Source organism: Periophthalmus magnuspinnatus, chromosome 10, assembly GCF_009829125.3.
Source record: "Periophthalmus magnuspinnatus isolate fPerMag1 chromosome 10, fPerMag1.2.pri, whole genome shotgun sequence".
Classification (NCBI taxonomy): Eukaryota; Metazoa; Chordata; class Actinopteri; order Gobiiformes; family Gobiidae; genus Periophthalmus; species Periophthalmus magnuspinnatus.
The window spans coordinates 5,515,040-5,542,959 of record NC_047135.1 but is presented as its reverse complement, the minus strand read 5'-3'; the positions used below and the strand labels follow the sequence as shown (position 1 = coordinate 5,542,959).

The window sequence follows — 27,920 nt, the reverse complement described above, 5'->3', positions numbered from 1 at the left end:
AAGCTAAGACTGGTTCGTTCTGTGATTGGATAGTGATGCTTGCTGCTCTCAGCCAATAGGATTCAGTCATGTACAAAGAGATCTACTCCTCTGCTGCTGAGAGCTACAGCCATAATACCCGTCAGTGCTGTGCAGAGCAAAGATGCGCTGCTTGGTAATTGTCCGTGATTTGGATGTTATTGGTTTTTGAGGACACATAATTACATCTTATTTTTGAGTTGAAGGAATTATGGGCTGACGATTGACCAGCTCACAAATGCTGCGACGTGGACTAAGGATTCATTAATGACAGAAAGGATGGGTCGTGGAGCTGTGGCGTGGCGGACGGTCTGTTGGCATTATTTCTTTCTCTTGTGGAGTTGGACACACGCACAGACTCGTTACAGCATCCCAGAGGAACTGAAGCAGGGCTCTGTGGTAGGAAATATCGCCAAAGATCTTGGTTTGGATTTAACAGACATTTTTGAGCGTAAGCTGCGTGTCGCTGCTGAGGCTGGGAAGCAGTATTTCACTGTGGACTCGGGGAAGGGTGAGCTGGTGGTGAACGACAGAATAGACAGAGAGGCTTTATGTGGACAAAGCGCCAGCTGCGTGCTGCCTCTGCAGGTCGTGACAGAAAATCCACTGCAGCTCCATCGAATAGAAGTGGAAATACGAGATATTAATGATAATTCACCGGTGTTTCTGACAAAGCAACATGTCTTGAAAATAGCAGAGTCGACTGTCGCGGGGGTTCGTTTTCCTTTAGACACAGCCCACGATCCAGATGTAGGTAGTAATAGTGTCAAATCTTACACTCTAAGTAAAAGTGAATGTTTTAGTCTAAAAATGAAGGTTTTGCCTGGTGGTTTACAGGCGCCTGAGCTGGTTTTAGAGAAAATGCTTGATAGGGAAAAACAAAGTGTTCATGAATTGCTCGTAACAGCATATGATGGAGGAAATCCTGTCAAAACCGGTGAAATGAATATTATTGTTACAGTACTCGATACAAATGACAATGTTCCTATTTTTACCAAACCTGTGTACAACCTAACTATCCCTGAGAACACTGTGTCGGGAGTAGTGCTAGTTAAAGTTGAAGCCACAGACCCGGATGAAGGTGCAAATGGACAGGTTGAATACGCATTTGCTCAACATACTCCAGAGTCTTTGTTATCTTTGTTTAGCGTAAATCCAGACACCGGTGAAATATCATTAGCTGGACAGTTGGACTATGAGCTCAGTGCCGTTTATGATTTGCGAGTTATGGCAAAAGACAAAGGTGTTCCTGAAATGGAGGGGCATTGCCGTGTCCAGGTGATAGTAATAGACATTAACGACAATGCTCCAGAAATAATTCTTACTTCAACTCCTAACCCAGTGCGCGAGGACGCACCAAAGGGCACTGTAGTAGCTTTAGTCAATGCAAGAGACCTAGACTCGGGCGATAATGGCAAAGTAGTGTTAAAGTTACCAGTGGGGTCGCCCTTTAGTCTGAAACCTTCATTTTCTAATAATTACGCGCTTGTCACGAGTGGTTCTTTAGACCGAGAGAGTTTCCCATTTTATAATATAGAGATAACTGCCAGAGACTCGGGCTCTCCTCCTCTCTCCAGTAAGAAAACTATCCCTGTCAGTGTCTCAGATGTTAACGACAACCCTCCAGTCTTCTCTCAGTCCTCATATAACGTGTATTTAAAAGAGAACGGGCTCCCTGGCTCTATACTGTACTCAGTGTCAGCCTCGGACCTGGATTTTGGAGAAAACGCCAAAGTGTCTTACTCTATTCTGGAGTCTAAAGTGCAGGACGTGTCAGTGTCGTCTTATGTCTACATTAACTCAGAGAACGGCAGCATCTACAGCATGCACTCGTTTGACTATGAGAAGCTCAAGGTGTTTCAGATCGTGGTCCAGGCCAAGGACCAGGGCTCTCCGAGTCTCAGCAGCAACACCACGGTCCATGTTTTTATCCTGGACCAGAACGACAACGCCCCCGCTGTTATTTATCCCTCCTCCGCTGGCCTGGGCTCCCTCTCTCTCCAGAGGATGCCCCGCTCCGCTAAAGCGGGTCACCTGGTTACCAAGGTGACGGCCGTGGACGCGGACTCGGGCCATAACGCGTGGATCTCGTACAAAGTGGCGGAGGCCACGGACGTGTCTCTGTTCGGTGTGAACCAGTACACAGGGGAGGTGAGGACTAAACGCGCTGTGGCCGAGCAGGACGACTCCTCTCAGAGGCTGCTCATAGAGATCAGGGACGACGGTGAACCGGTGCAGTCCGCCACCGTCACGGTGTCCATCCTGATGGAGGACGGTCTGCACGAGCCCATCCTGGACATCAGGCACAAAGCAGCGGAGTCCGGAGGGAAAACTGGCCGCCTCGCGCTCTATCTGATCCTGTCTCTGGCCTCGGTGTCCGTGCTGTCTCTGGTGACTTTTCTCATTTTAGCGGTGAAATGTGTGAGGAACAGCAGGGGCAGCGCGAGCTGCTGCGTCAGACGCAGCGACTGTGACGATTACAAGAACCCCAACAGAAACCTGCAGATCCAGCTCAACACTGACGGACCTATAAAGTATGTGGAGGTCCTGGGGGGAGACATGATGTCTCAGAGTCAGTCGTTCAGGTCGTGTATGTCTCCAATGTCAGAGTACAGTGACTTCACTTTGATTAAACCCAGCAGCACCTCTGACTTTAAGGAGGTCATCAGTGTCCTGGATGCGTCTCTTCCAGACAGCACGTGGACATTTGAGAGCCAACAGGTGAGCACATGAGAATGAAATGTTCAGCCACATTTTCACATGTATTTGTTGCTATACAAATACGCTTATTTCATATAGTATCTGTGGTATATTGCTTTTTTCATCATCAGAAAAGAGATTATATTTCAGCACCAAGGTAATGGACAGCGACATACTTATTCCTAATTAAATATAATCCATTTCATATGTGTGTGTGTGTGTATGTGTGTGTGTGGGGGGGGGGGGGGCGTGCGTGCGTGTGTGTGTAATTATTATAAAGTGTTTAATATTTTCATGAGAAAATGTTTTCTATTATATTTTAGTATTTTTATGCGATTTGGTATTTTAATATTCATTACTTTTTCTTTTTACTTTTGTTGCCTGTAAACCAACATAGTGATGTTGTTTTGTTGTGTACAAAAAATATATCTATATATCCATACTAATAGATAATGGTCATCTTTATTTTGGGCTGATTTAAATTAAATCTTCGGGACTAAAGCTTCTGCATTGATTCATTGGTGAATTCTTATAGCAGTGAGGGAGAAAAGCGAAGACTGGTTCGTTCTGTGATTGGATAGTGATGCTTGCTGCTCTCAGCCAATAGGATTCAGTCATGTACAAAGAGATCTACTCCTCTGCTGCTGAGAGCTACAGCCATAATACCCGTCAGTGCTGTGCAGAGCAAAGATGCGGTGCTTGGCAATTGTTCGTGATTTGGATGTTATTGGTTTTTGAGGACACATAATTGCATCTTATTTTTGAGTTGAAGGAATTATGGGCTGACGATTGACCAGTTCACAAATGCTGCGACGTGGACTAAGGATTCATTAATGACAGAAAGGATGGGTCGTGGAGCTGTGGCGTGGCGGACGCTCTGTTGGCATTATTTCTTTCTCTTGTGGAGTTGGACACACGCACAGACTCGTTACAGCATCCCAGAGGAACTGAAGCAGGGCTCTGTGGTAGGAAATATCGCCAAAGATCTTGGTTTGGATTTAACAGACATTTTTGAGCGTAAGCTGCGTGTCGCTGCTGAGGCTGGGAAGCAGTATTTCACTGTGGACTCGGGGAAGGGTGAGCTGGTGGTGAACGACAGAATAGACAGAGAGGCTTTATGTGGACAAAGCGCCAGCTGCGTGCTGCCTCTGCAGGTCGTGACAGAAAATCCACTGCAGCTCCATCGTATAGAAGTAGAAATACGAGATATTAATGATAATTCACCCGTGTTTGCAACAAAGCAAAAGTCTTTGAAAATAGCAGAGTCGACTGTCGCGGGGGTTCGTTTTCCTTTAGAAACAGCTCAGGATCCGGATGTAGGCAGTAATACTGTGAAATCTTACAGTCTGAGTAAAAATGAATGTTTTAGTCTAAAAATGAAGGAGCTGTCTGGCCAAAGACTGGTCCCAGAGTTGATTTTAGACAAAATGCTTGATCGAGAGAAACAACATGTTCATGAATTACTACTGACAGCATTAGACGGAGGCAATCCTGTAAAAAGTGGAATAATGAAAATAGTCATTACTGTACTTGATAATAATGATAACATCCCTGTTTTCAAGAAGCCTCTGTATAATATAACTGTTCCAGAAAACAGCTCACCACGGTCAGTTCTTGTTACAGTTGCAGCTACAGACGCTGATGAAGGCGTCAATGGACAAGTTCAATACAGTTTTGCAGAGCACACACCAGAGACACATTTGACTTTGTTTAGTATAAATTCAGACACGGGTGAATTATCGTTAGCGGGAAATTTAGACTATGAGCTTAGTACCGTTTATGAAATACCTGTGACAGCAAGAGATAAAGGTGTTCCTGAGATGGAAGGACATTGTCGTGTACAAATTATTGTAATAGACATAAATGACAACGTCCCAGAAATCATTCTTACTTCAACTCCCAACCCAGTGCGCGAGGACTCACCCAAAGGCACTGTAGTAGCTTTAATCAGTGCCAGAGACCTAGACTCCGGTGATAATGGCAAAGTAGTGTTAAAGTTACCAGTGGGGTCGCCCTTTAGTCTGAAACCTTCATTTTCTAATAATTACGCGCTTGTCACGAGTGGTTCTTTAGACCGAGAGAGTTTCCCATTTTATAACACGGAGATAACAGCCACAGACTCGGGCTCTCCTCCTCTCTCCAGTAAGAAAACTATCCCTGTCAGTATCTCAGATGTGAACGACAACCCTCCAGTCTTCTCTCAGTCCTCATATAACGTGTATTTAAAAGAGAACGGGCTCCCTGGCTCTATACTGTACTCAGTGTCAGCCTCGGACCTGGATTTTGGAGAAAACGCCAAAGTGTCTTACTCTATTCTGGAGTCTAAAGTGCAGGACGTGTCAGTGTCGTCTTATGTCTACATTAACTCAGAGAACGGCAGCATCTACAGCATGCACTCGTTTGACTATGAGAAGCTCAAGGTGTTTCAGATCGTGGTCCAGGCCAAGGACCAGGGCTCTCCGAGTCTCAGCAGCAACACCACGGTCCATGTTTTTATCCTGGACCAGAACGACAACGCCCCCGCTGTTATTTACCCCTCCTCCGCTGGCCTGGGCTCCCTCTCTCTGCAGAGGATGCCCCGCTCCGCTAAAGCGGGTCACCTGGTTACCAAGGTGACGGCCGTGGACGCGGACTCGGGCCATAACGCGTGGATCTCGTACAAAGTGGCGGAGGCCACGGACGCGTCTCTGTTCGGTGTGAACCAGTACACAGGGGAGGTGAGGACTAAACGCGGTGTGGCCGAGCAGGACGACTCCTCTCAGAGGCTGCTCATAGAGATCAGGGATGATGGTGAACCGGTGCAGTCCGCCACCGTCACGGTGTCCATCCTGATGGAGGACGGTCTGCACGAGCCCATCCTGGACATCAGGCACAAAGCAGCGGAGTCCGGAGGGAAAACTGGCCGCCTCGCGCTCTATCTGATCCTTTCTCTGGCCTCGGTGTCCGTGCTGTCTCTGGTGACTTTTCTCATCTTAGCGGTGAAATGTGTGAGGAACAGCAGGGGCAGCGCGAGCTGCTGCGTCAGACGCAGCGACTGTGACGATTACAAGAACCCCAACAGAAACCTGCAGATCCAGCTCAACACTGACGGACCTATAAAGTATGTGGAGGTCCTGGGGGGAGACATGATGTCTCAGAGTCAGTCGTTCAGGTCGTGTATGTCTCCAATGTCAGAGTACAGTGACTTCACTTTGATTAAACCCAGCAGCACCTCAGACTTTAAGGAGGTCATCAGTGTCCTGGATGCGTCTCTCCCAGACAGCACGTGGACATTTGAGAGTCAACAGGTGAGCACATGAGAATGAAATGTCAAAAGATTTTCACATTTCTGTGCAGCTACACAAATACTAGTTTTTCATAAATTGTCACTGAAATATATTACTTTTTTTAAATTTTATATTGCCGACCTGGTTGTATTTCAGCACCAAGGCTGTGGACAGCGACTTTCTTTTTGTTCGTTAACTCGTCCCTTGCATACGTTGATAATCTCACGGTTTAATACATGTTTGATGAAAAGACACACATGTAGGGTAATTTTAGTAAAAAGGGGGAAAAAAAGATAAACAATACATTAAAGTTGTTTAATATTTTATGAGGGTTTGGGTTGTTGTTGTTTTTTTTTTTTTTTTTTTGTATTATATTTTTATTTTTATTTAATTCGGCACTTAAATAATTGTTACTGTGTATTTTTACTTTTATTAAATCTAATCGATTCATTTAAACTAATGTATTTTTTTAATGTCTAAAAAATGATATATCTGTATATCCATACTCAAACATAATACTGATGTTTATTGTGGGCTGATTTGAGTTACATTTTTTGAACTTACGCTTCTCTGCTATTACATTGATGAATTCTTACTGAAATGTAGCACTCAGAGTAAAGCTGGTTCGTTCTGTGATTGGATAGTGATGCTTGCTGCTCTCAGCCAATAGGATTCAGTCATGTACAAAGAGATCTACTCCTCTGCTGCTGAGAGCTACAGCCATAATCAGTGCTGTGCAGAGCAAAGATGCGCTGCTTGGCAATTGTTCGTGATTTGGATGTTATTGGTTTTTGAGGACACATAATTGCATCTTATTTTTGAGTTGAAGAAATTATGGGCTGACGATTGACCAGTTCACAAATGCTGCGACGTGGACTAAGGATTCATTAATGACTGAAAGGATGGGTCGTGGAGCTGTGGCGTGGCGGACGCTCTGTTGGCATTATTTCTTTCTCTTGTGGAGTTGGACACACGCACAGACTCGTTACAGCATCCCAGAGGAACTGAAGCAGGGCTCTGTGGTAGGAAATATCGCCAAAGATCTTGGTTTGGATTTAACAGACATTTTTGAGCGTAAGCTGCGTGTCGCTGCTGAGGCTGGGAAGCAGTATTTCACTGTGGACTCGGGGAAGGGTGAGCTGGTGGTGAACGACAGAATAGACAGAGAGGCTTTATGTGGACAAAGCGCCAGCTGCGTGCTGCCTCTGCAGGTCGTGACAGAAAATCCACTGCAGCTCCATCGGATAGAAGTAGAAATACGAGATATTAATGATAATTCACCCGTGTTTGTATCTAAAGACAAAACATTAGAAATAGCCGAGTCCACTTCTATTGGCATTCGTTTTCCTTTAGAGACAGCACAAGATCCTGATGTAGGGAGCAATTCAGTTAGGTCTTACACTCTGAGTAAAAGTGAATATTTTACTCTAAAAATGAAGGAGCTGCCTGGCGGTCGACTAGTCCCAGAGATGGTATTAGAGAAAGTGCTTGACAGGGAAAAACAGAGTGTTCATGAATTGGTAGTAACAGCTTTAGATGGAGGCAATCCTGTTAAAAGTGGCATAAAGAAAGTTACAGTCACTGTTTTGGACATTAATGACAATGTCCCCGTTTTTAAAAGACATCTGTATAACGTGAGTGTACCTGAAAACAGCCCACGAGACACTGTGCTTGTAACAGTGGAGGCTACAGACCAGGATGAAGGTCCTAATGGAGAGGTTGAATATGTGTTCACAGAGCACACACCTCAGTCAACGTTATCTGTTTTTAGTTTAAACTCGGATACCGGAGAAATTAAACTAAAAGGAGAATTGGATTATGAAAATATCACAGTATTTGAGATGCATATTACAGCAAAAGACAAAGGTGTTCCTAAAATGGAGGGGCATTGTCGTGTGCAAGTTCAGGTTTTAGACATAAACGACAACATTCCAGAAATTATTCTTACTTCAACCCCTAACCCAGTGCGCGAGGACGCAACTAAAGGCACTGTAGTAGCTTTAATCAGTGCCAGAGACCTAGACTCCGGTGATAATGGCAAAGTAGTGTTAAAGTTACCAGTGGGGTCGCCCTTTAGTCTGAAACCGTCATTTTCTAATAATTACGCGCTTGTCACGAGTGGTTCTTTAGACCGAGAGAGTTTCCCCTTTTATAATATAGAGATAACAGCCACAGACTCGGGCTCTCCTCCTCTCTCCAGTAAGAAAACTATCCCTGTCAGTGTCTCAGATGTTAACGACAACCCTCCAGTCTTCTCTCAGTCCTCATATAACGTGTATTTAAAAGAGAACGGGCTCCCTGGCTCTATACTGTACTCAGTGTCAGCCTCGGACCTGGATTTTGGAGAAAACGCCAAAGTGTCTTACTCTATTCTGGAGTCTAAAGTGCAGGACGTGTCAGTGTCGTCTTATGTCTACATTAACTCAGAGAACGGCAGCATCTACAGCATGCACTCGTTTGACTATGAGAAGCTCAAGGTGTTTCAGATCGTGGTCCAGGCCAAGGACCAGGGCTCTCCGAGTCTCAGCAGCAACACCACGGTCCATGTTTTTATCCTGGACCAGAACGACAACGCCCCCGCTGTTATTTACCCCTCCTCCGCTGGCCTGGGCTCCCTCTCTCTCCAGAGGATGCCCCGCTCCGCTAAAGCGGGTCACCTGGTTACCAAGGTGACGGCCGTGGACGCGGACTCGGGCCATAACGCGTGGATCTCGTACAAAGTGGCGGAGGCCACGGACGCGTCTCTGTTCGGTGTGAACCAGTACACAGGGGAGGTGAGGACTAAACGCGCTGTGGCCGAGCAGGACGACTCCTCTCAGAGGCTGCTCATAGAGATCAGGGACGACGGTGAACCGGTGCAGTCCGCCACCGTCACGGTGTCCATCCTGATGGAGGACGGTCTGCACGAGCCCATCCTGGACATCAGGCACAAAGCAGCGGAGTCCGGAGGGAAAACTGGCCGCCTCGCGCTCTATCTGATCCTGTCTCTGGCCTCGGTGTCCGTGCTGTCTCTGGTGACTTTTCTCATCTTAGCGGTGAAATGTGTGAGGAACAGCAGGGGCAGCGCGAGCTGCTGCGTCAGACGCAGCGACTGTGACGATTACAAGAACCCCAACAGAAACCTGCAGATCCAGCTCAACACTGACGGACCTATAAAGTATGTGGAGGTCCTGGGAGGAGACATGATGTCTCAGAGTCAGTCGTTCAGGTCGTGTATGTCTCCAATGTCAGAGTACAGTGACTTCACTTTGATTAAACCCAGCAGCACCTCTGACTTTAAGGAGGTCATCAGTGTCCTGGATGCGTCTCTTCCAGACAGCACGTGGACATTTGAGAGCCAACAGGTGAGCACATGAGAATGAAATGTCAAAACAGATTTTCACATTTCTGTGCAGCCATAGAAACACAAATATTTTATAAATTGTCACTGGTTTAGTACTTAAAAAAAATAAAATTTAAATTAAAAAAAAACTTTGTTCATTGCTGAACAGGTTGTATTTCAGCACAACGTCAGTGGACAGCGACTCATTTTATATGAGTTACATTAAACCTCAGCATAGGCCGATAATCTTACGGTTTAAACGTAGCCTATGTTTTCTGAAAAGACACATATAGGGTCATTTTAGTAAATAAATTATAAACTTCGTAATAAAGAAGTTAAATATTTCATAAGAATATTTTTTTTGCGTTATATTTTTGTATTTTTAATTGAATGTGGTATTTAAATAATGATCACTCTTAATATTTACTTTTGTTATTCCGTTCATTAAAAGTCATGACGTTTTTTATGTCTACAAATAATGTATGTATACATCCATACTCAGAGATAATACTGATCTTTATTGTGGGTTGACTTAAATTAAACCTTTGGGACTTTTTCTGCCTTAATTCATTGCCGAATTCTTACAGAAATGTAGCACTCAGAGTAAAGCTGGTTCGTTCTGTGATTGGATAGTGATGATTGCTGCTCTCAGCCAATAGGATTCAGTCATGTACAAAGAGATCTACTCCTCTGCTGTTGAGAGCTACAGCCATAATACCCGTCAGTGCTGTGCAGAGCAAAGATGCGCTGCTTGGTAATTGTCCGTGATTTGGATGTTATTGTTTTTTGAGGACACATAATTGCATCGTATTTTTCAGTTGAAGGAATTATGGGCTGACGATTGACCAGTTCACAAATGCTGCGACGTGGACTAAGGATTCATTAATGACAGAAAGGATGGGTCGTGGAGCTGTGGCGTGGCGGACGCTCTGTTGGCATTATTTCTTTCTCTTGTGGAGTTGGACACACGCACAGACTCGTTACAGCATCCCAGAGGAACTGAAGCAGGGCTCTGTGGTAGGAAATATCGCCAAAGATCTTGGTTTGGATTTAACAGACATTTTTGAGCGTAAGCTGCGTGTCGCTGCTGAGGCTGGGAAGCAGTATTTCACTGTGGACTCGGGGAAGGGTGAGCTGGTGGTGAACGACAGAATAGACAGAGAGGCTTTATGTGGACAAAGCGCCAGCTGCGTGCTGCCTCTGCAGGTCGTGACAGAAAATCCACTGCAGCTCCATCGTATAGAAGTAGAAATACGAGATATTAATGATAATTCACCCGTGTTTGCAACAAAGCAAAAGTCTTTGAAAATAGCAGAGTCGACTGTCGCGGGGGTTCGTTTTCCTTTAGAAACAGCTCAGGATCCGGATGTAGGCAGTAATACTGTGAAATCTTACACTCTGAGTAAAAGTGAATGTTTTAGTCTAAAAATGAAGGAGTTGCCTGGTCAACCATCACTTCCAGAGCTGATTTTAGACAAAATGCTTGATCGAGAGAAACAACATGTTCATGAATTACTACTGACAGCATTAGACGGAGGCAATCCTGTAAAAAGTGGAGTAATGAAAATACTAATTTCTGTGCTTGATATTAATGATAACATCCCTGTTTTCAAGAAGCCTCTGTATAATATAACTGTTCCAGAAAACAGCTCACCAGGGTCAGTTCTTGTTACAGTTGCAGCTACAGACGCTGATGAAGGCGTCAATGGACAAGTTCAATACAGTTTTGCAGAGCACACACCAGAGACACACTTGACTTTGTTTAGTATAAATTCAGACACGGGTGAATTATCCTTAGCGGGAAATTTAGACTATGAGCTCAGTGCCGTTTATGATTTGCCTGTGACAGCAAGAGATAAAGGTGTTCCTGAGATGGAGGGACATTGTCGTGTACAGGTCCGAGTCATAGACGTAAACGACAATGTTCCAGAAATAATTCTTACTTCAACCCCAAATCCAGTACGAGAGGACGCTCCTAAAGGCACTGTAGTAGCTTTAATCAGAGCCAGAGACCTAGACTCCGGTGATAATGGCAAAGTAGTGTTAAAGTTACCAGTGGGGTCGCCCTTTAGTCTGAAACCTTCATTTTCTAATAATTACGCGCTTGTCACGAGTGGTTCTTTAGACCGAGAGAGTTTCCCATTTTATAATATAGAGATAACAGCCACAGACTCGGGCTCTCCTCCTCTCTTCAGTAAGAAAACTATCCCTGTCAGTATCTCAGATGTGAACGACAACCCTCCAGTCTTCTCTCAGTCCTCATATAACGTGTATTTAAAAGAGAACGGGCTCCCTGGCTCTATACTGTACTCAGTGTCAGCCTCGGACCTGGATTTTGGAGAAAACGCCAAAGTGTCTTACTCTATTCTGGAGTCTAAAGTGCAGGACGTGTCAGTGTCGTCTTATGTCTACATTAACTCAGAGAACGGCAGCATCTACAGCATGCACTCGTTTGACTATGAGAAGCTCAAGGTGTTTCAGATCGTGGTCCAGGCCAAGGACCAGGGCTCTCCGAGTCTCAGCAGCAACACCACGGTCCATGTTTTTATCCTGGACCAGAACGACAACGCCCCCGCTGTTATTTACCCCTCCTCCGCTGGCCTGGGCTCCCTCTCTCTCCAGAGGATGCCCCGCTCCGCTAAAGCGGGTCACCTGGTTACCAAGGTGACGGCCGTGGACGCGGACTCGGGCCATAACGCGTGGATCTCGTACAAAGTGGCGGAGGCCACGGACGCGTCTCTGTTCGGTGTGAACCAGTACACAGGGGAGGTGAGGACTAAACGCGCTGTGGCCGAGCAGGACGACTCCTCTCAGAGGCTGCTCATAGAGATCAGGGACGACGGTGAACCGGTGCAGTCCGCCACCGTCACGGTGTCCATCCTGATGGAGGACGGTCTGCACGAGCCCATCCTGGACATCAGGCACAAAGCAGCGGAGTCCGGAGGGAAAACTGGCCGCCTCGCGCTCTATCTGATCCTGTCTCTGGCCTCGGTGTCCGTGCTGTCTCTGGTGACTTTTCTCATCTTAGCGGTGAAATGTGTGAGGAACAGCAGGGGCAGCGCGAGCTGCTGCGTCAGACGCAGCGACTGTGACGATTACAAGAACCCCAACAGAAACCTGCAGATCCAGCTCAACACTGACGGACCCATAAAGTATGTGGAGGTCCTGGGAGGAGACATGATGTCTCAGAGTCAGTCGTTCAGGTCGTGTATGTCTCCAATGTCAGAGTACAGTGACTTCACTTTGATTAAACCCAGCAGCACCTCAGACTTTAAGGAGGTCATCAGTGTCCTGGATGCGTCTCTCCCAGACAGCACGTGGACATTTGAGAGTCAACAGGTGAGGAAAAAGTGCACATAGTTTCAAAGAATGTGTCAATGTAAAATAAATTCCAAACATTGGTTGGTAAAGTGGCTTCAAAATGCATTTCTTTTCGTATTTCAGCACCTTTTTGGTGGACAGAGCTCAGTTAGTTGCCTTTGCATTTGGTTTCAATATCACCCGAGTCTACAGTCTGTAAAATATATATATATATATATATATATATATATATATATATATATATATATATATATATATATATATATATATATATATATATATATATATATATATATATATATATATATATATATTTATATATTTATATATATTTATATATATTGGGTGTGGGGGTGTAAGTGTAAGTATACACATCCCAGGTTTATTGTACTATTTTTACACTGAGCTTTTATTTTGAACGGTTGTATTCTGTAGCACTGCTTTGCCTCGTGATTGGTGGAAGCTTTCAGCCAATAGCATTCCCGACTGTACAAAGAGATCTACTCCCCTCCCCACGCAGCTTCAGCACCAATCCACAAAGCATAGGCTGTGGTGGGGGCAGTACTGAGGATGTATTCTTGACTTTATTTATGAGAAATAATCATTTTGGATTTATATCATCATGGAAGTTCTAATTTGGATTTTGCATATTTCAGACACCTTTTGTGGAACTATGATTTTCTTTGAATAGGAGGGAACAAAAGAAAAATGGAGATCATTGACTGGAGGTGGCAGCTGCTTTGGTGGTATTATTTCTTACATTTGTGGAGTACAACATTTGGACAGACTCGTTACAGCATCCCAGAGGAACTGAAGCGAGGGTCTGTCGTAGGAAATCTGGCCAAAGATCTGGGTTTGGGATTATCTGAGATTTTTCAGCGCAAATTGCGAGTCGCCTCTGAAGCAGGAGAGCAGTATTTCACTGTGGACGCGGGGAAGGGTGAGCTGGTGGTGAACGACAGAATAGACAGAGAGGCTTTATGTGGACAGGGAGCAAACTGTATTTTGCCTCTGCAAATTGTTTTGGAGGATCCTTTACAGTTGCACAGAATTGAGGTTGAAATACAAGATATTAACGACAATTCCCCTAGTTTTACTTCAAATGTGTCAGCCTTAAAAATACCCGAGTTGGTAATAGTTGGGTCACGTTTTCCTTTACAAAGCGCGGAGGACCCCGATGTTGGCAGTAATTCCCTAAAGTCATACACTCTAAGTAAAAATGAATGTTGTTCACTTAAAATGAAAGAACTGGCTGGTGGTACGACCGTGCCTGAGCTGGTTATTGAGAAACCACTTGACCGAGAGAAAACTGCAGTTCATAAAATTTTACTTACAGCTTTAGATGGAGGTAACCCAGCCAGGTCTGGTACCTCCCAAATAATTATAAATCTCATAGATATAAACGATAATGCCCCTGTATTTGAAAAAAATAACTACCAAGTGTCTATAAGTGAAAATGCGAAAAGAGGGTTTGTTATTATCAGGCCTAAGGCGACAGATGCAGATGAAGGTGTCAATAGTGATATGGAATTCTCGTTTGGTTCCCGAACTCCCGCGACTGTGTTTACAATATTTGATATCAATAATCTAACAGGTGAAATATCACTGAAAGGGGAATTAGATTATGAAACGACCAAATCATATGACATCGATATAACTGCAAAAGATAAAGGTATTCCAGCGTTGGAAGGTCACTGTGTTGTGCACATCGGCATTGTTGATGTAAATGACAATGCACCTGAAATAGTCCTAACCTCTCAGCCAAAGTCGGTGCGAGAAGACGCACAAAGTGGTACTGTCGTGGCTTTGATTAGTGCCAGAGATTTAGATTCCGGTGAAAATAGTAAAGTACAGTTATCCCTGTCCAAACGGACTCCCTTTACTCTTAAACCGTCTTATTCAAACAATTATGCCCTCATAACTAGTGGCACGTTAGACAGAGAGTCAGTACCACATTATAATATAGAGATAACAGCCACAGACTCGGGCTCTCCTCCTCTCTCCAGTAAGAAAACTATCCCTGTCAGTATCTCAGATGTGAACGACAACCCTCCAGTCTTCTCTCAGTCCTCATATAACGTGTATTTAAAAGAGAACGGGCTCCCTGGCTCTATACTGTACTCAGTGTCAGCCTCGGACCTGGATTTTGGAGAAAACGCCAAAGTGTCTTACTCTGTTCTGGAGTCTAAAGTGCAGGACGTGTCAGTGTCGTCTTATGTCTACATTAACTCAGAGAACGGCAGCATCTACAGCATGCACTCGTTTGACTATGAGAAGCTCAAGGTGTTTCAGATCGTGGTCCAGGCCAAGGACCAGGGCTCTCCGAGTCTCAGCAGCAACACCACGGTCCATGTTTTTATCCTGGACCAGAACGACAACGCCCCCGCTGTTATTTATCCCTCCTCCGCTGGCCTGGGCTCCCTCTCTCTCCAGAGGATGCCCCGCTCCGCTAAAGCGGGTCACCTGGTTACCAAGGTGACGGCCGTGGACGCGGACTCGGGCCATAACGCGTGGATCTCGTACAAAGTAGCAGAGGCCACGGACGCGTCTCTGTTTGGTGTGAACCAGTACACAGGGGAGGTGAGGACTAAACGCGCTGTGGCCGAGCAGGATGACTCCTCTCAGAGGCTGCTCATAGAGATCAGGGACGACGGTGAACCGGTGCAGTCCGCCACCGTCACGGTGTCCATCCTGATGGAGGACGGTCTGCACGAGCCCATCCTGGACATCAGGCACAAAGCAGCGGAGTCCGGAGGGAAAACTGGCCGCCTCGCGCTCTATCTGATCCTGTCTCTGGCCTCGGTGTCCGTGCTGTCTCTGGTGACTTTTCTCATCTTAGCGGTGAAATGTGTGAGGAACAGCAGGGGCAGCGCGAGCTGCTGCGTCAGACGCAGCGACTGTGACGATTACAAGAACCCCAACAGAAACCTGCAGATCCAGCTCAACACTGACGGACCCATAAAGTATGTGGAGGTCCTGGGAGGAGACATGATGTCTCAGAGTCAGTCGTTCAGGTCGTGTATGTCTCCAATGTCAGAGTACAGTGACTTCACTTTGATTAAGCCCAGCAGCACCTCTGACTTTAAGGAGGTCATCAGTGTCCTGGATGCGTCTCTCCCAGACAGCACGTGGACATTTGAGAGTCAACAGGTGAGATTTTGCCAATAATGAACATGCTTTTGGTGTAGGAAGCAAATATAATGTTTAAACACTTCCTATGCACTTTGCTCATTTGTAGGCTCACGCTGTATGCAATATGGTGCCATCGTGTGGACACAAACTACTAACTTTCTCTGGGGCCTATTTTAAGGCCAAATGTTTAACGTTTGACGGGCCTTTTTATATAACTTAAGTTTTTTTTTTTTTTTTTTTTTAATTGTCATCTACATTGCATCGTTCTTTGTGTTACTTTTACTAAGCACCAATAATAACTCTGTCAGACTAGTTGTGTGACACTTCTCTGCCTCTACTCTTGCTGCTGTGGGAGTGTGTTTGGTGAAGCTCAGCCCAGTTTTCCTAAAAGAAGGGTAAGCCCTGTAGCATGTCCCCGCCCATGTGAGCTGCGAGGCGCTGGAGACTGAGGAGAGAGTCGGAGGGAGCCATGCCTCTGTGTTCGAGTAGGACTACTTTTTTCTTGATAGAAGTTCACTATGATAACTTTAGTCACTCAGACAACTGTTTTTTCTAAAATGTTTGTTCACGGTGTTTGGTACCACCGGTTGAATTGGATTATAGGAATGCTGCGGTGAAAGCTCCAAACTTTTCCTTTCTCCGCGGGAGCGCAGCACAATGGGCTCACAGCACAGGAAGCGCCGCGGAGGACAGGGGCCGCTATTCAGCCTTTGCTTCTATCTGGCCTGCCTCTGCTCCGCGTCCGCTCAGCTCAGCTATTCCGTGTCGGAGGAACTAAGCCCGGGCTCCATCGTTGGGAATATCGCGAAAGATTTGGATCTTACAGCACAGCGGATTGTTCAGAGAAATTTACGTGTTGTTCCGGACTCTCCTACCCAGTATTTTGAGGTAAATCAAGCAACTGGCGACTTGGTGATAAAGCAACAAATTGACAGGGAACAACTTTGCGAGTTAAGTCCAGCTTGCTCACTGACTCTTCAGATGCTTTTGGAAAATCCTTTGGAAATGCTGCGTGTGGTGGTGGAAATCCTGGACGTGAACGACAACGCACCGCACTTTACAACCACAAATATTTCTTTGGACATATCAGAGGCGGCTTCACCGGGTACAAGGTTTCGATTGGAGAGCGCACACGACCCAGACGTGGGTACAAATTCTTTACGCACGTATCACCTTGCAGCCAATGACTTATTTATTTTAAATGTAGAAACTAAAAGTGACGGTAGCAAATTCCCAGAGTTGGTGGTGGACAAACCTCTGGACAGAGAGACTCAGGCCTCGTTCCGCTTGTTACTCACAGCTGTGGATGGGGGTCAGCCGGAAAAATCCGGCTCCACGCTATTACTCATTAAAATCTTGGATGTAAATGACAATGCGCCCGTTTTTGACGAGCCAGTCAAGAAAGTGACACTGTTGGAGAATGTGGCACCAGGCACTTTAGTAACTAAATTAAATGCCACAGACTCAGATTCAGGCAGTAATGGAGAGGTATCATTTCTGTTCAGCAAATACACGCCCCCACGTGTCCTCGAACATTTTACTGTAGATGCCAAAAACGGGGAAATCCGTGTGAAGCGCGATGTGGATTATGAGAAAGCCACCTCTTATCACATTACAATTCAGGCAAGAGATGGAGGCTCACCTGCCATGGAGGGCTCGTGTAACGTCATAGTGGATATCATTGATGTCAATGATAACGCGCCTGAGGTCACACTGACATCCCCCATCAGCCCAATCAGAGAAGACGCAGCCCCAGACACCGTCATAGCTCTTCTAAGCGCTAGAGACCTAGACTCTGGTCCCAATGGAAAGGTCACTTTGACTGTACAGCAAGGTTTGCCTTTCAAACTTTCTGCAACTTTTGGGACTCACTACAGGTTGACCACAGCCAGGGCCCTGGACCGAGAGACTGTACCTGAGTATACAGTAGTCATTAAGGCTACTGATGCAGGATCACCACCACTGACATCACAAACTACCTTTGTGGTCAAGTTAACTGATGTCAATGACAATGCCCCTACCTTCTCTCAGAGCTCATACTCTGTGGACATTCCTGAAAACAATGCCCCTAGTGCCCCCATTACCATTGTAACAGCCACGGACCCAGACCTAGGAGAAAATGCCAAAGTCTCCTACTCTATCCTCCCTTCCATGATTCAGGGCTCACCCATCTCGTCTTATGTCTATATTAACCCAGAAAGTGGGCATATCTTTAGCATGCGCTCTTTAGATCACGAACAACTCAATGCTTTCCGTATTGAGGTTCAAGCGCAGGACGCTGGGGTGCCCCCAAGGACAGCTAATGTCACGGTGCATGTATTTGTAGTAGATGTCAACGACAATGCCCCCATGCTGGTGCACCCCTCCTATCCAAAAGACAAAGGCCTGCAGCTCTCTGTGCCCCCCTCTGCGGGTCCTGGGCACCTTATAACCAAACTGGTAGCTGTAGATGCTGACAGTGGCCATAATGCATGGTTGTTCTACTCCATTGCACCTGGACCACATGTGGGCATGTTTCGTATAGCAGCCCATAGTGGTGAACTTCGCATTGCCCATAAATGGGCTGAAGAGGAGGCGGGACTATCTTACCACATTACAGTCGTCATCCAGGACAATGGTGACCCGCCCAAATCTACATCTGTCAACATCACTGTAACTGTTGATGAGAAGAGCCTAGTCAATGATGCTCCAGTGGTTCCCCGCCACAAACCCTTCTACCACCACTCTGGGATGCCAAACATCACTTTGTACCTCATCATATCTCTGGCCTGTGTGTCTGGAGTTTCTTTCATCACATTTGTGGTGCTGATGGTGCGCTGCCTCCGGCACCGGAGCCCAGGACTGGGTGGTTCTGACTGCTGCTGCTTCGAGCAGAGATCTAGCCGCTATCATCAGAGACCTAGCAAAGACCTTCACTTACAGCTTAATACAGATGGACCTATACGATATATGGAGGTGGTGGGTGGCCCCCAGGAGCCTCACACACGCACTTACAGGCCCTGCTACTCCACCTTATCAAGCAGAAGTGACTTTGTATTCATGAAGACACCCATGCTGAGTCACAACAACACACTCAACATGACACTCAGCAGGCAGCACCTTATGAACTCTGTGAGTGAGGTGAGAACCGCTTTAAGAGTGCAAACACAAGCATTACAATAGTCCTGTGTCCATTCATCACAATATTAAATGAAATTATAGGGCAAATGAAACTGAATGGGTGGCTATTGCACTTTCCAGGTTATGTATTTATTTATTTATTTAATACAGAACAGTACTAATATCACAGGACCTGTGTCTAGAGAGAGAGAGGACTCCCAAAAGGGTTACAAGTGCACAGAGAGAAATGGCACACAAAATAAAACAGAAATTAGCTGCGTCCGAGGCCTAACCCCAGACTTCCTGTTGTGCTCTGAACTTTTGGTCATTGGTTTCAGTACTTGATCAAAGCAGCTCACATGCCACAGCCGTGTCTAATACATTCAGATGAAGGCTGGACATATTGAATAATGTTGTGTGTGGGGATGCCTTTATAGCCTAGTGACTCACTCAAGTAAAGCTAAGCAGAATTAGGATACCCTTGAGGTCAGCAGGGTACCATCTGTCTCTCTGCTCTGGAAACATGTGTGATTCAAACAGGACAGAAGAGAGGTAGTTGAGTGGATAGAACAACAAAGGCTCACTTTACACATGAAATATATTTTACTTCTAAGAATCTTGTGGAGAAACTGTATGACGATATGAGGTGTTCTTAGTTACCAAATTTTAATTGGCTTTTAAACAGTAACAATAGTTATTGTTTTCTCTTCAGATAAAGCACAATTGCAATCATCAGAATATATGTCATTAATGAGATATCTGTTACTACACTTTTGTATAGCGAATAGATGGAGTTATTACTTCAGTGTCCACCTTCTAAAGATGACATTTTTATTCATTACACACCTATGTTTGTTTAAATGTTGGTTAAAGATGTAGATGAGAACCACAAAGTTGACTGTAGGCAGTTTCTCAAGCTGATCATAGATACCTCCAGTATTTGTCTATGTGTCACTCTGATGGAATGTTGGGCCTCCGTGTGGAGCTTTGCTCTTCTCCTACTTTCAAAATGAGCGTCTACACAAAAACTAGTGTTATACAAATCATACTACTTTTTTGTGTCTTCCCTAATCTTCTAGGAGGCTGAAAGTTATAATATAGCATATTATTACAAACAGAAACAAAAAATTCAATTACGTTATGCCAGCTCTTGTGGTGATTAAAGTTAATGTTTCATTAGTCTCCCTTGTTTAGCCCTAGTGTAGTCATTTCAGTACTGGCATTGAGCTGTAGCTATGGTTGTTACAGAGGATAAGTTGTGCCTTATTTGTAGTACTATCCATATTGGTGGCAGGAGTAAATATTGTATTAAGCACATTATATTCACTATATATTACAAATATTGATCATGTTCACGTGTGTTGACATACATGTTGTACAATATAAGTTCCATATCTTTAGAATCTTTCTAACTCTGCAGTGTGCCAGTTGTCACTAGTTGTATTCATATTATATTGTATGAGGTCACTTAATGCATGGATTCTGCACATGTCTGTTGTGATGCTGCATATGTAGTGGTCAGCCTCTCTACCTTTATCTGGTGGAACTGTTATTTTAATATTGCAGCCTATCATCCAACAAGTGTCTTTCTCTGGGGAGCTTTTGTGTCGATTAGGTGCGAACCACTGAGAGTTGAGTGAGATGAGAAAGATGCGCTGAGAAGAACAGAAATAGGTCTTTGGTTCTTGTTTTAGTGTAAAACATTGTGCATTACAAGGTTTGGCTGCAGATTTAGGTTCGAATGTTAATTTGCCGTATTGGTTGTCTTGTACTGTTTTGCAGTCTTTGCTTTGTCTATTTAAATTCTGCTTATATATTTACTATGTGTTTTTACAGTAAGTATTATAATAATTGAAAATATATCACACACCAAATCACCTCATACCACAGTAACTATTCACATGCATTACTATGTTTTTTTTACTGTTGAGAAATCTATGCACTATTTAACATTGCATCTTTTATCTTTCTTGCAGCAAAAACCTCCCCAAAACGACTGGCGCTTCACACAGGGACAAAGACCAGGACCTAGTGGGTAAGTAAGCCCTTAGATGCACGACCTTCTACACCAAAACATAAAGTACAGAATGACTGGATTACAAATTAGGCCATTTGTTTTGTATATTTAGGAAGTGTATCAAAACCTGTGGCATTTATGGCCCAGTTTTGTTGCACAGAAAGAGCATCTGTGCCTGTCTCTAGGCTGCTCTATAAAATGGCTGCCTCCACTCCCCTCCCCCCTCTCCTCCTGTTCTCTCTGCTCTGTTAGCGTGTGCACCATCACTCAGCGCTGATGAGGGACAGCCAGCGAGGCCACGGCGGGGGGATGGAGCATTTATTCACCCCTTGCTTTCCTCCCTATCATCAGAGAGCTGCTCTTAGTTGTCCATGTTTGATCAGTGTTGTTATCATTAGTGTTTGTATATAGATAGTTCTGAAGGCATGTGTTTCCCACTCGCATGGATGTAATGTTACAGTTTTCATATAGCAGGGATTGCACAATGCATCATAGGCTGCCAGGCTACAAGCTTAGGGACTCCTTATAAGATTTTCTGCTTTGGAAACAAGCTCTGCAGAAGAAATGTATTGGGAAAATATATATAAATAAAACAGAAACCACCAATTACATCCACATACATAACCAAATTGATGAAAATGTTTTATTGGATTTAACTAAAACATGCAAATTCTTAGCCTTTTCTTCGAACTTTGTAACCTGTTGTGTTTTTAGTCCCCACATGCCATACGGTACACAAATTCGATGGACGCCGAAGAGTGGGACAAGGTATTCAAATAGAGATAGACATTGTGCGGTCACTCTGTAGCCCTAGTAGCTGATGACGTTTGGATGGTTGGGCATTTTACAGCTGCTAAGGCCAGAGAGTGACTTCAAGTGCACTGCAGTCGAGTGCTGTGCTGTGTGTAGATGTTTCTTACCCATAGCTTCTTTTAGCTTCCCCTAAAAGTTTGATGGGGTTTGTCGATCAATGTGCATAGGCCACAATGCCTGCTGTGGCATAGAAAGGACTGTGACAGTTTTGAGTTTGCGTGCAGTGTATTTGTAGACCTGCTATGCCTTGTATATGTGTGCTACAGTCACTACAGTCTGAGAGCTCTGTTTCCACTTCAAGAGACAATTGGCTGAACATAACCTGCTGCCTTTAATGTAATGTGTGTCTGTGAATATGGCAGTCCAGCATCACCACATGTTTCTATGTGTTTACATAAGATACACAAAAACAGAAGTGTGAGATAATACTACACCATGTTAAAACCATTGCCAAGTTGTTGAAGGGAAGTTTTTTCTATAGATAGAGCATGTTTACACTGTGGGGAAACAGTATTTGGTCTGGACAATCTCACGGTGCACAGGACCCTGACCAAAAAAAAACAGTCAAATGGACAAGGGCAGAATACAACAATACGCATGAATTTGATAAGTGAAACTCCAATATATACCACTACTAGACCAGAAAATACTCAAAACAGTTTCTTTTGGTATAGTGACCAGACTCTAATCCTCAGTGTCTTTTGTTATTGTCTGGCACCAACGTCCCTTTGGCACCAAAATGACCATGTTTGGCTGAGACTTTCATTTTTTACAAAGGAGCTCTTTGTCCTGGAATTCTTTTTACTTCCCCTGGTTTTATCTTGTGTTGTCTGATTATCCAAACCAATTTGTTAAAGTTGTTGTGCTTTTATAGAACCACCACTGCACTTGTATTGTTTATTTTGTAGTCAACTTATTTTCTAGGTGAATATACATTTTCTAGATATTGTAGAAGTGATGGGCATATGGAATAATTTTGATGTCATGTGTTGACATGTATACAGACAAGACAGACAGACTAGAAAATATAGATTATAGTTCTTCTTTTATTCTTTTTTTCCTTTGTTCCCCAATGCAACTTAATAAAACCAGGTCTTTCAAGTTGACTGTTGGCCAGATGTGAGTGTTTGGTGCTCGCTGGATGCTATGTGAGACTATTCAGACAGTCAGACCATAATTTCCCCTTAGATGGCTTATTAAATATTTAAGCAGACAAGATGAAGCTAGGCCCAGGTCACATCAAAGAGAGTAAGTCCCACGCCTGCTCCTGCCTCCATGCCTGTGTTTCTAACTGCATCTTTGCTTGAGACACACCCTTTCCAGTAAACATTAGGCCTCCAGACTCTCCTCAGGTTGTGTATATCTCTGTGTTAGCTTTGTCATTAAAACTATTGACTTTGTGAAATGCCAACTGTCATCTAACATCCAATCTGTCTCACACACATGCTGTACAAAACAAACAAGGTAGTTACACTTGCTTTCATTTTGTTCTTCAGGGCCACTGGAGGACCAGAGGTTGCCATGGGAACAGGGCCCTGGCCTCAACCCCCGACCGAAGCGGAACAGCTCCAGGCTCTGATGGCAGCGGCTAATGGTGAGTCCTTTATCTTGATCCTGCACAGAAACAACTTGTTTTATAGCAGTTAACAAAAGTGGTTTTGGAGTAGCATTATTAAGGTCATATGAGTAATTTCACTTGTGAGTCCAGCTCTGAATGTAGAGAGACTGTGTGGTTTCAGGTCCAGTTAGGGGCCATTGGGTAAAGTCAGTCTATAATAGTAATCTTATGGAAATGCTACAAAAGTCTGTAAGTGTGTGGTGGTAAGCAGTGGTCATAGCTGCCCTGTGACTGATGGACAATAAAACAGGTGCCAGTAGAGTTTGAAATGTTTTGACCCAACAACAGAACTGACTATAAGACGAATGCCCTATCACCTGCTCCACAGGTTCGGCTGCAGCTGGCGCCTGGAGGCCCTTTAGAGGGACCGTCAGCTTGTTTAATTCAATAACATGACATGGGGTGTTTGTTGTTAGTAAAAACACTGATCACAAGCCCCAATGATTGTGTTAGGTAATATGTAACCTTTAGACTTCTCTGGGTTGTCTCACTGTAGGCTCTTACTCAAGGACATGCACGCTTGACTCATGTTTGGGGTGATACAAACACTACATGAGGGCTGCTCTGTAGCAGGAAGTCAGACATAATAGAAAAAGGTGAAGTACGCACTGGACTGGAGTCATTGTTTCCACTGTTATTTTAAAAAGGACCAGGTCCATGCCCGTCCTTCTCCGGATGTTCTGTGGAGTAATTTCCACGGAGGCTAGAAGGGACATACTGTGTCTTTAACCTGTACAGAGTTGAAACTGAAAAGATAGTTTCCTGCATTGGTATTAATAGTAAATTTTGTAACACACCACTATTCATACTAGCACATAGAGGCTTTAAATATTCACATTTAAAGTATAGCCAGGCATAAGAGTGGGCTCACGTGTTTGTGTTTTCATGTGGATTGGAGCAATGGGGGAGGGAGCGTTGTGTCTCTGCATTGCAGGGGCTGCAGCAGACTCATGAGCGGAGTTGCTGTCATGCGCACAAGCTCTCAGGACTAGAGTGACAGAGGAATGTTGGAGACACAGTGTTTTTTCCAGGACCACACATTTATTAGTTTAACCCAATTTGTTGAGAGGTTGCTGCTAAACATCTGAAGCACTGGAGCTGTATATACTTGTCTGGTCTATTTTTACTATAATTGAATTCTTGTAGCCACCAATCACCAGTAAATTCAATACTTGCTTATGCTTATGAACATGAAATGAAATGTAGTGTTCAGCGTTAACTTTAATCTTTTTTCCTACTTGAATAGTGATTACTAATTGTATTCAGCTTAATGAAACAACTAGACTCTAAACTGTCTTTTTTCTTTCTTCCCCCAGCAGTGAATGAGGCCACCGCCACTTTGGGCCCCGGTACCATGGGATTGAGCACCCGCTACAGCCCCCAGTTCACCCTCCAGCACGTGCCCGATTACCGGCAGAACGTGTACATCCCGGGCAGCACTGCCACGCTCACCTCCAACCCACAGCAGCAGCAGGCCACTGCCCAACAGGCCACCCAGCAAGCTCTACCCCCTCCCCAGGTCTCAGCCCAGCCTGAGCCCCCCAAGGCTGCCCAGACCCCCGCCTCCAAGAAGAAGTCCACTAAAAAGGAAAAGAAGTAGAGCTGGACAAAGTGATGCCAATTGCTCAAAATGATCTGATGAAAACGTGGCCCCTCATACCTCTCCACTCTCTATCTCACTGGCTCATATGATGGAGGAGGTTTCACATGTTTACCAAATCATGCTGCGCTCAAGGTCATGTCTTGCTCATATAAATGTTGTCAGCAGATATTGTAGGGAGGGTATGGGGGGTTGTTATGATTAAACCTTTTATTTTGGAAGTTTCCTTGCTGGAACAATGAGGCTACATGTGTTGTATTGAGAGATGTCTATTGGATGTTGGGTTTATTCTGCTCTTTCCATAACCTGGAAAGCTCACTCCTGTAAAGTAGTTGCCATTCATTAGATTCTTGTATAGGCTTGGCCAAATTGGAGCTTTAAGGGGCTCATGTGGATATGACAGGTATTAAATCTCTATTGCATGCTCTTTGAGGTTCAAACCACATATACTAGTTCAGTGTTTCAAACTATGCATTGCAAAAGCAAAATAATGGGGGCCTTCCGAGTCTAGTACCCCCCTCCAATCGCAGGTCAACAGAATGCACATGTAGCATTTACTTGACACAATGTACTTTTGTAATCATAGTTGAAAAAGATAAGATTTTGATATTTTTATGACCTGAGCATGCACCCAGAAGAGGGCTGACAGAGGGCAGGGGAGTAATGTCCCGTACAGGTGACATATGGCCTAACATCTCCAGATGGACCCCAGCCCTCCTCCCCCCTCTTCTGTCCACACCCAGCTTGTGCCCCTACTCACTACTACCCCATGTCGAGAGCCAAATGATGGGAAATGCACTGTTGTTTTTGGGGAACTATAATGTATGGGATAGTAATCACTTTACATAGGCAAACACTTAGATGTGATGAAACTTAAGTGCTTAGGAGTTTTTAGACACCTTGTAGGCTGCTAGGGCCTCACAGCCTCGCTCCCTCACTACCCTGAAGTGCTCAAGAGATGTCTTTTTTTGACACGCTTCTCTTTGGGAGATTCAATAGCATAGAGGAAGTGTTTGTACAAGATATGAAGTCTTTGCTTTGCTGTCCTTCTGTCTGTCGGACGGGTCCTGATGGGAGCACATGACTGGTGCACTGACTGAAGGAAGTGTGATTTCACCTCGGGCTGGGGCGCAACTAGGCTCTAACCGCTGAATGTACAGAGGATTTGCTGTGGACCCATTGCCCTTAACTAAATCAATACTAATGCTAATTAGGTAGTGGTCAAAAGAGCCCAGCACAGCAGTAGACCACAAACCACTGTCTCCGATACAGCTCAGAAGGTGCACCGCTCATTTCGCTCCCTGCCCTGTCCCGTCCGAGGCTCTCCCCACTGTAAATACCACTCCACTTCTTTGTCGATGGTATGAGCCACTTTGTAGGGACCACGTCTGACAGTTACAAAAGAAAAGTCCCCTTCACAAGGCGTGGCTTACTACTGGAATGTGTTGCATTTTGTTTTTCAAGAAAATGAAGAAAACCACTGAGGAAAAAAAAAAAAATCATTAAAAATCTAAGATGTTCTTCAACCGTTTGTGTTGCAATGTAGTAACTAAGCACCATGAAAGCCAACTAACTCTTCAATGTAAATAAACAAATAAGAGAAGTTTAGATACGTAAACCAAGTGACACATGTAGACTAGTTAACTTGTGATATGTGTTGAACATATTTTTGTGTTTCATTTTTTTCTCTGTACTATCTTTTATCACCCAGAAAAAGACAAAACAAAAAATATGGAGATTTCTATCCTTCTGTAACCTCTTAATGTTCTTTTGCTGTGATTTTCTCTTGTGCATTTGTGAAAGAATGCCTCTCATTCTCTTTCTGTCCATATGAACAAATTATAAATATTATATATGTGTACGTCCGTCGCTGCTCAGTTAATACTGCTCTATCCTGCTGTATTATCTTTCTTATCAAATGCTTAACCCTAATGCTTTACCCCTGTGTTACTTATTTTTATGCTAATATTTATATTGCTGTTTTATTTTCTCTTAAACACTGACATTTCAAATAAAAGATTCTTTAATCAATTCAACTGTACATGTTTTTTTCTACTACAATGGCAAAGAGTGAATGTGGCTTATGTTACTTAAATAAGCTTTTTGTGTTGTAAACGCAGACTAAAATACTGCCATATAAAAGCACCTGCAAATCAATATATTAACTAATTCCCAGTTGATTTTGACCTTAAAATGGTTTTGGTGAATATAATCCATCTTCAGCGGCACTGCCTGCAGCACTCGCTCTTTGTGCCTTTTACTAGGGTTTACACAATAACATAAGACCTATAAATAGCCAAGCACACGTCACTGAACATAACAAAAGAGATGCAGATGTTGGGGGGATGGGACATGGGACCAAACCTGGGTGCAGACAGTGTTATTGTCAGAGCTGGTCAGGAAATAATGTGATTTTATTCCCCTTTATTAATGTTAGATGTTCAAAATGGGCAAATATACAGATAACACCATACACAGGAAAAGAATAATAAAACACTAAGATATCCTGTTTAAAGGGCCTATATTACAGAAAAGGGATTCTTGTGAGTTTGTTTGAATGCTGTTACCCCCTCAAAAACATACCTGGAGTTGTGTTTTGTTTCAATCACACATGTTTGAGTAACATTACATTATTAGCATGTCTACATCTCTAAAGCTAAAAATGCCCTTTTCCACCTTGGGATGTCATGTAGTGCTAGTTTTCAAGTAAATAGCTACCTTTTACCTTTAGTTCAGTAGAAATTGGCAATTCCATGGGTGAAATTATCCAAAAGATTCTAGTGAAGGTGTTTGGAGTTTAAAAACACAGTGGAGCACTTTCTGTATTAACACATGACATCACAAGGTGGAACAGCGTGTTTTCCATTTAAGAAAAGACCTCAGCTTAAATATGCAAGGTTTGTGTGTTAAACAAAACACAGCTCCAGATATGTTTGTGTTGAGAAAACAACATTTCAACATAGATCAGAACGTAGTGTAATATGCGCCTTTTCATACTAGCTAGACAGGATATC

General features: G+C 44.2%; 5 protein-coding genes across 26 annotated transcripts in view; all 5 read left to right on the top strand.

Moving 5' to 3' along the window:
* LOC117377461 (protocadherin gamma-C5-like) overlaps positions 1 to 26,937 on the top strand; it is a 157,628-nt gene extending 130,691 nt beyond the window's left edge. For 10 of the 22 annotated variants that reach the window (XM_055224815.1, XM_033973893.2, XM_055224818.1 and 7 more), the window contains exons 2-5: positions 20,835 to 20,893; positions 21,590 to 21,643; positions 23,185 to 23,282; positions 24,623 to 26,937. In XM_055224815.1, the coding sequence (XP_055080790.1) occupies positions 20,835 to 20,893; positions 21,590 to 21,643; positions 23,185 to 23,282; positions 24,623 to 24,906 (495 nt within the window). In that variant the 3' untranslated portion in view covers positions 24,907 to 26,937. Of the gene's footprint in view, positions 1 to 13,318; positions 15,778 to 16,184; positions 18,880 to 20,834; positions 20,894 to 21,589; positions 21,644 to 23,184; positions 23,283 to 24,622 lie in introns of those variants that run through there. The other 12 variants (XM_055224823.1, XM_055224821.1, XM_055224816.1 and 9 more) reach the window with 7 other exon arrangements.
* On the top strand, positions 286 to 2,751 carry LOC117377467 (protocadherin gamma-C5-like). Its single transcript, XM_033973903.1, has one exon. It carries the CDS (start codon positions 286 to 288, stop codon positions 2,749 to 2,751), a length of 2,466 nt encoding a protein of 821 aa, XP_033829794.1.
* LOC117377466 (protocadherin gamma-C5-like) lies at positions 3,406 to 6,017 on the top strand. The gene has a single exon (XM_033973902.2). It carries the CDS (start codon positions 3,552 to 3,554, stop codon positions 6,015 to 6,017), a length of 2,466 nt encoding a protein of 821 aa, XP_033829793.1. The 5' UTR covers positions 3,406 to 3,551.
* On the top strand, positions 6,875 to 9,340 carry LOC117377464 (protocadherin gamma-C5-like). Its single transcript, XM_033973900.1, has one exon. It carries the CDS (start codon positions 6,875 to 6,877, stop codon positions 9,338 to 9,340), a length of 2,466 nt encoding a protein of 821 aa, XP_033829791.1.
* On the top strand, positions 10,047 to 12,666 carry LOC129456586 (protocadherin gamma-C5-like). The gene has a single exon (XM_055224825.1). It carries the CDS (start codon positions 10,192 to 10,194, stop codon positions 12,664 to 12,666), a length of 2,475 nt encoding a protein of 824 aa, XP_055080800.1. The 5' UTR covers positions 10,047 to 10,191.
* Positions 26,938 to 27,920: the final 983 nt, after the last annotated feature.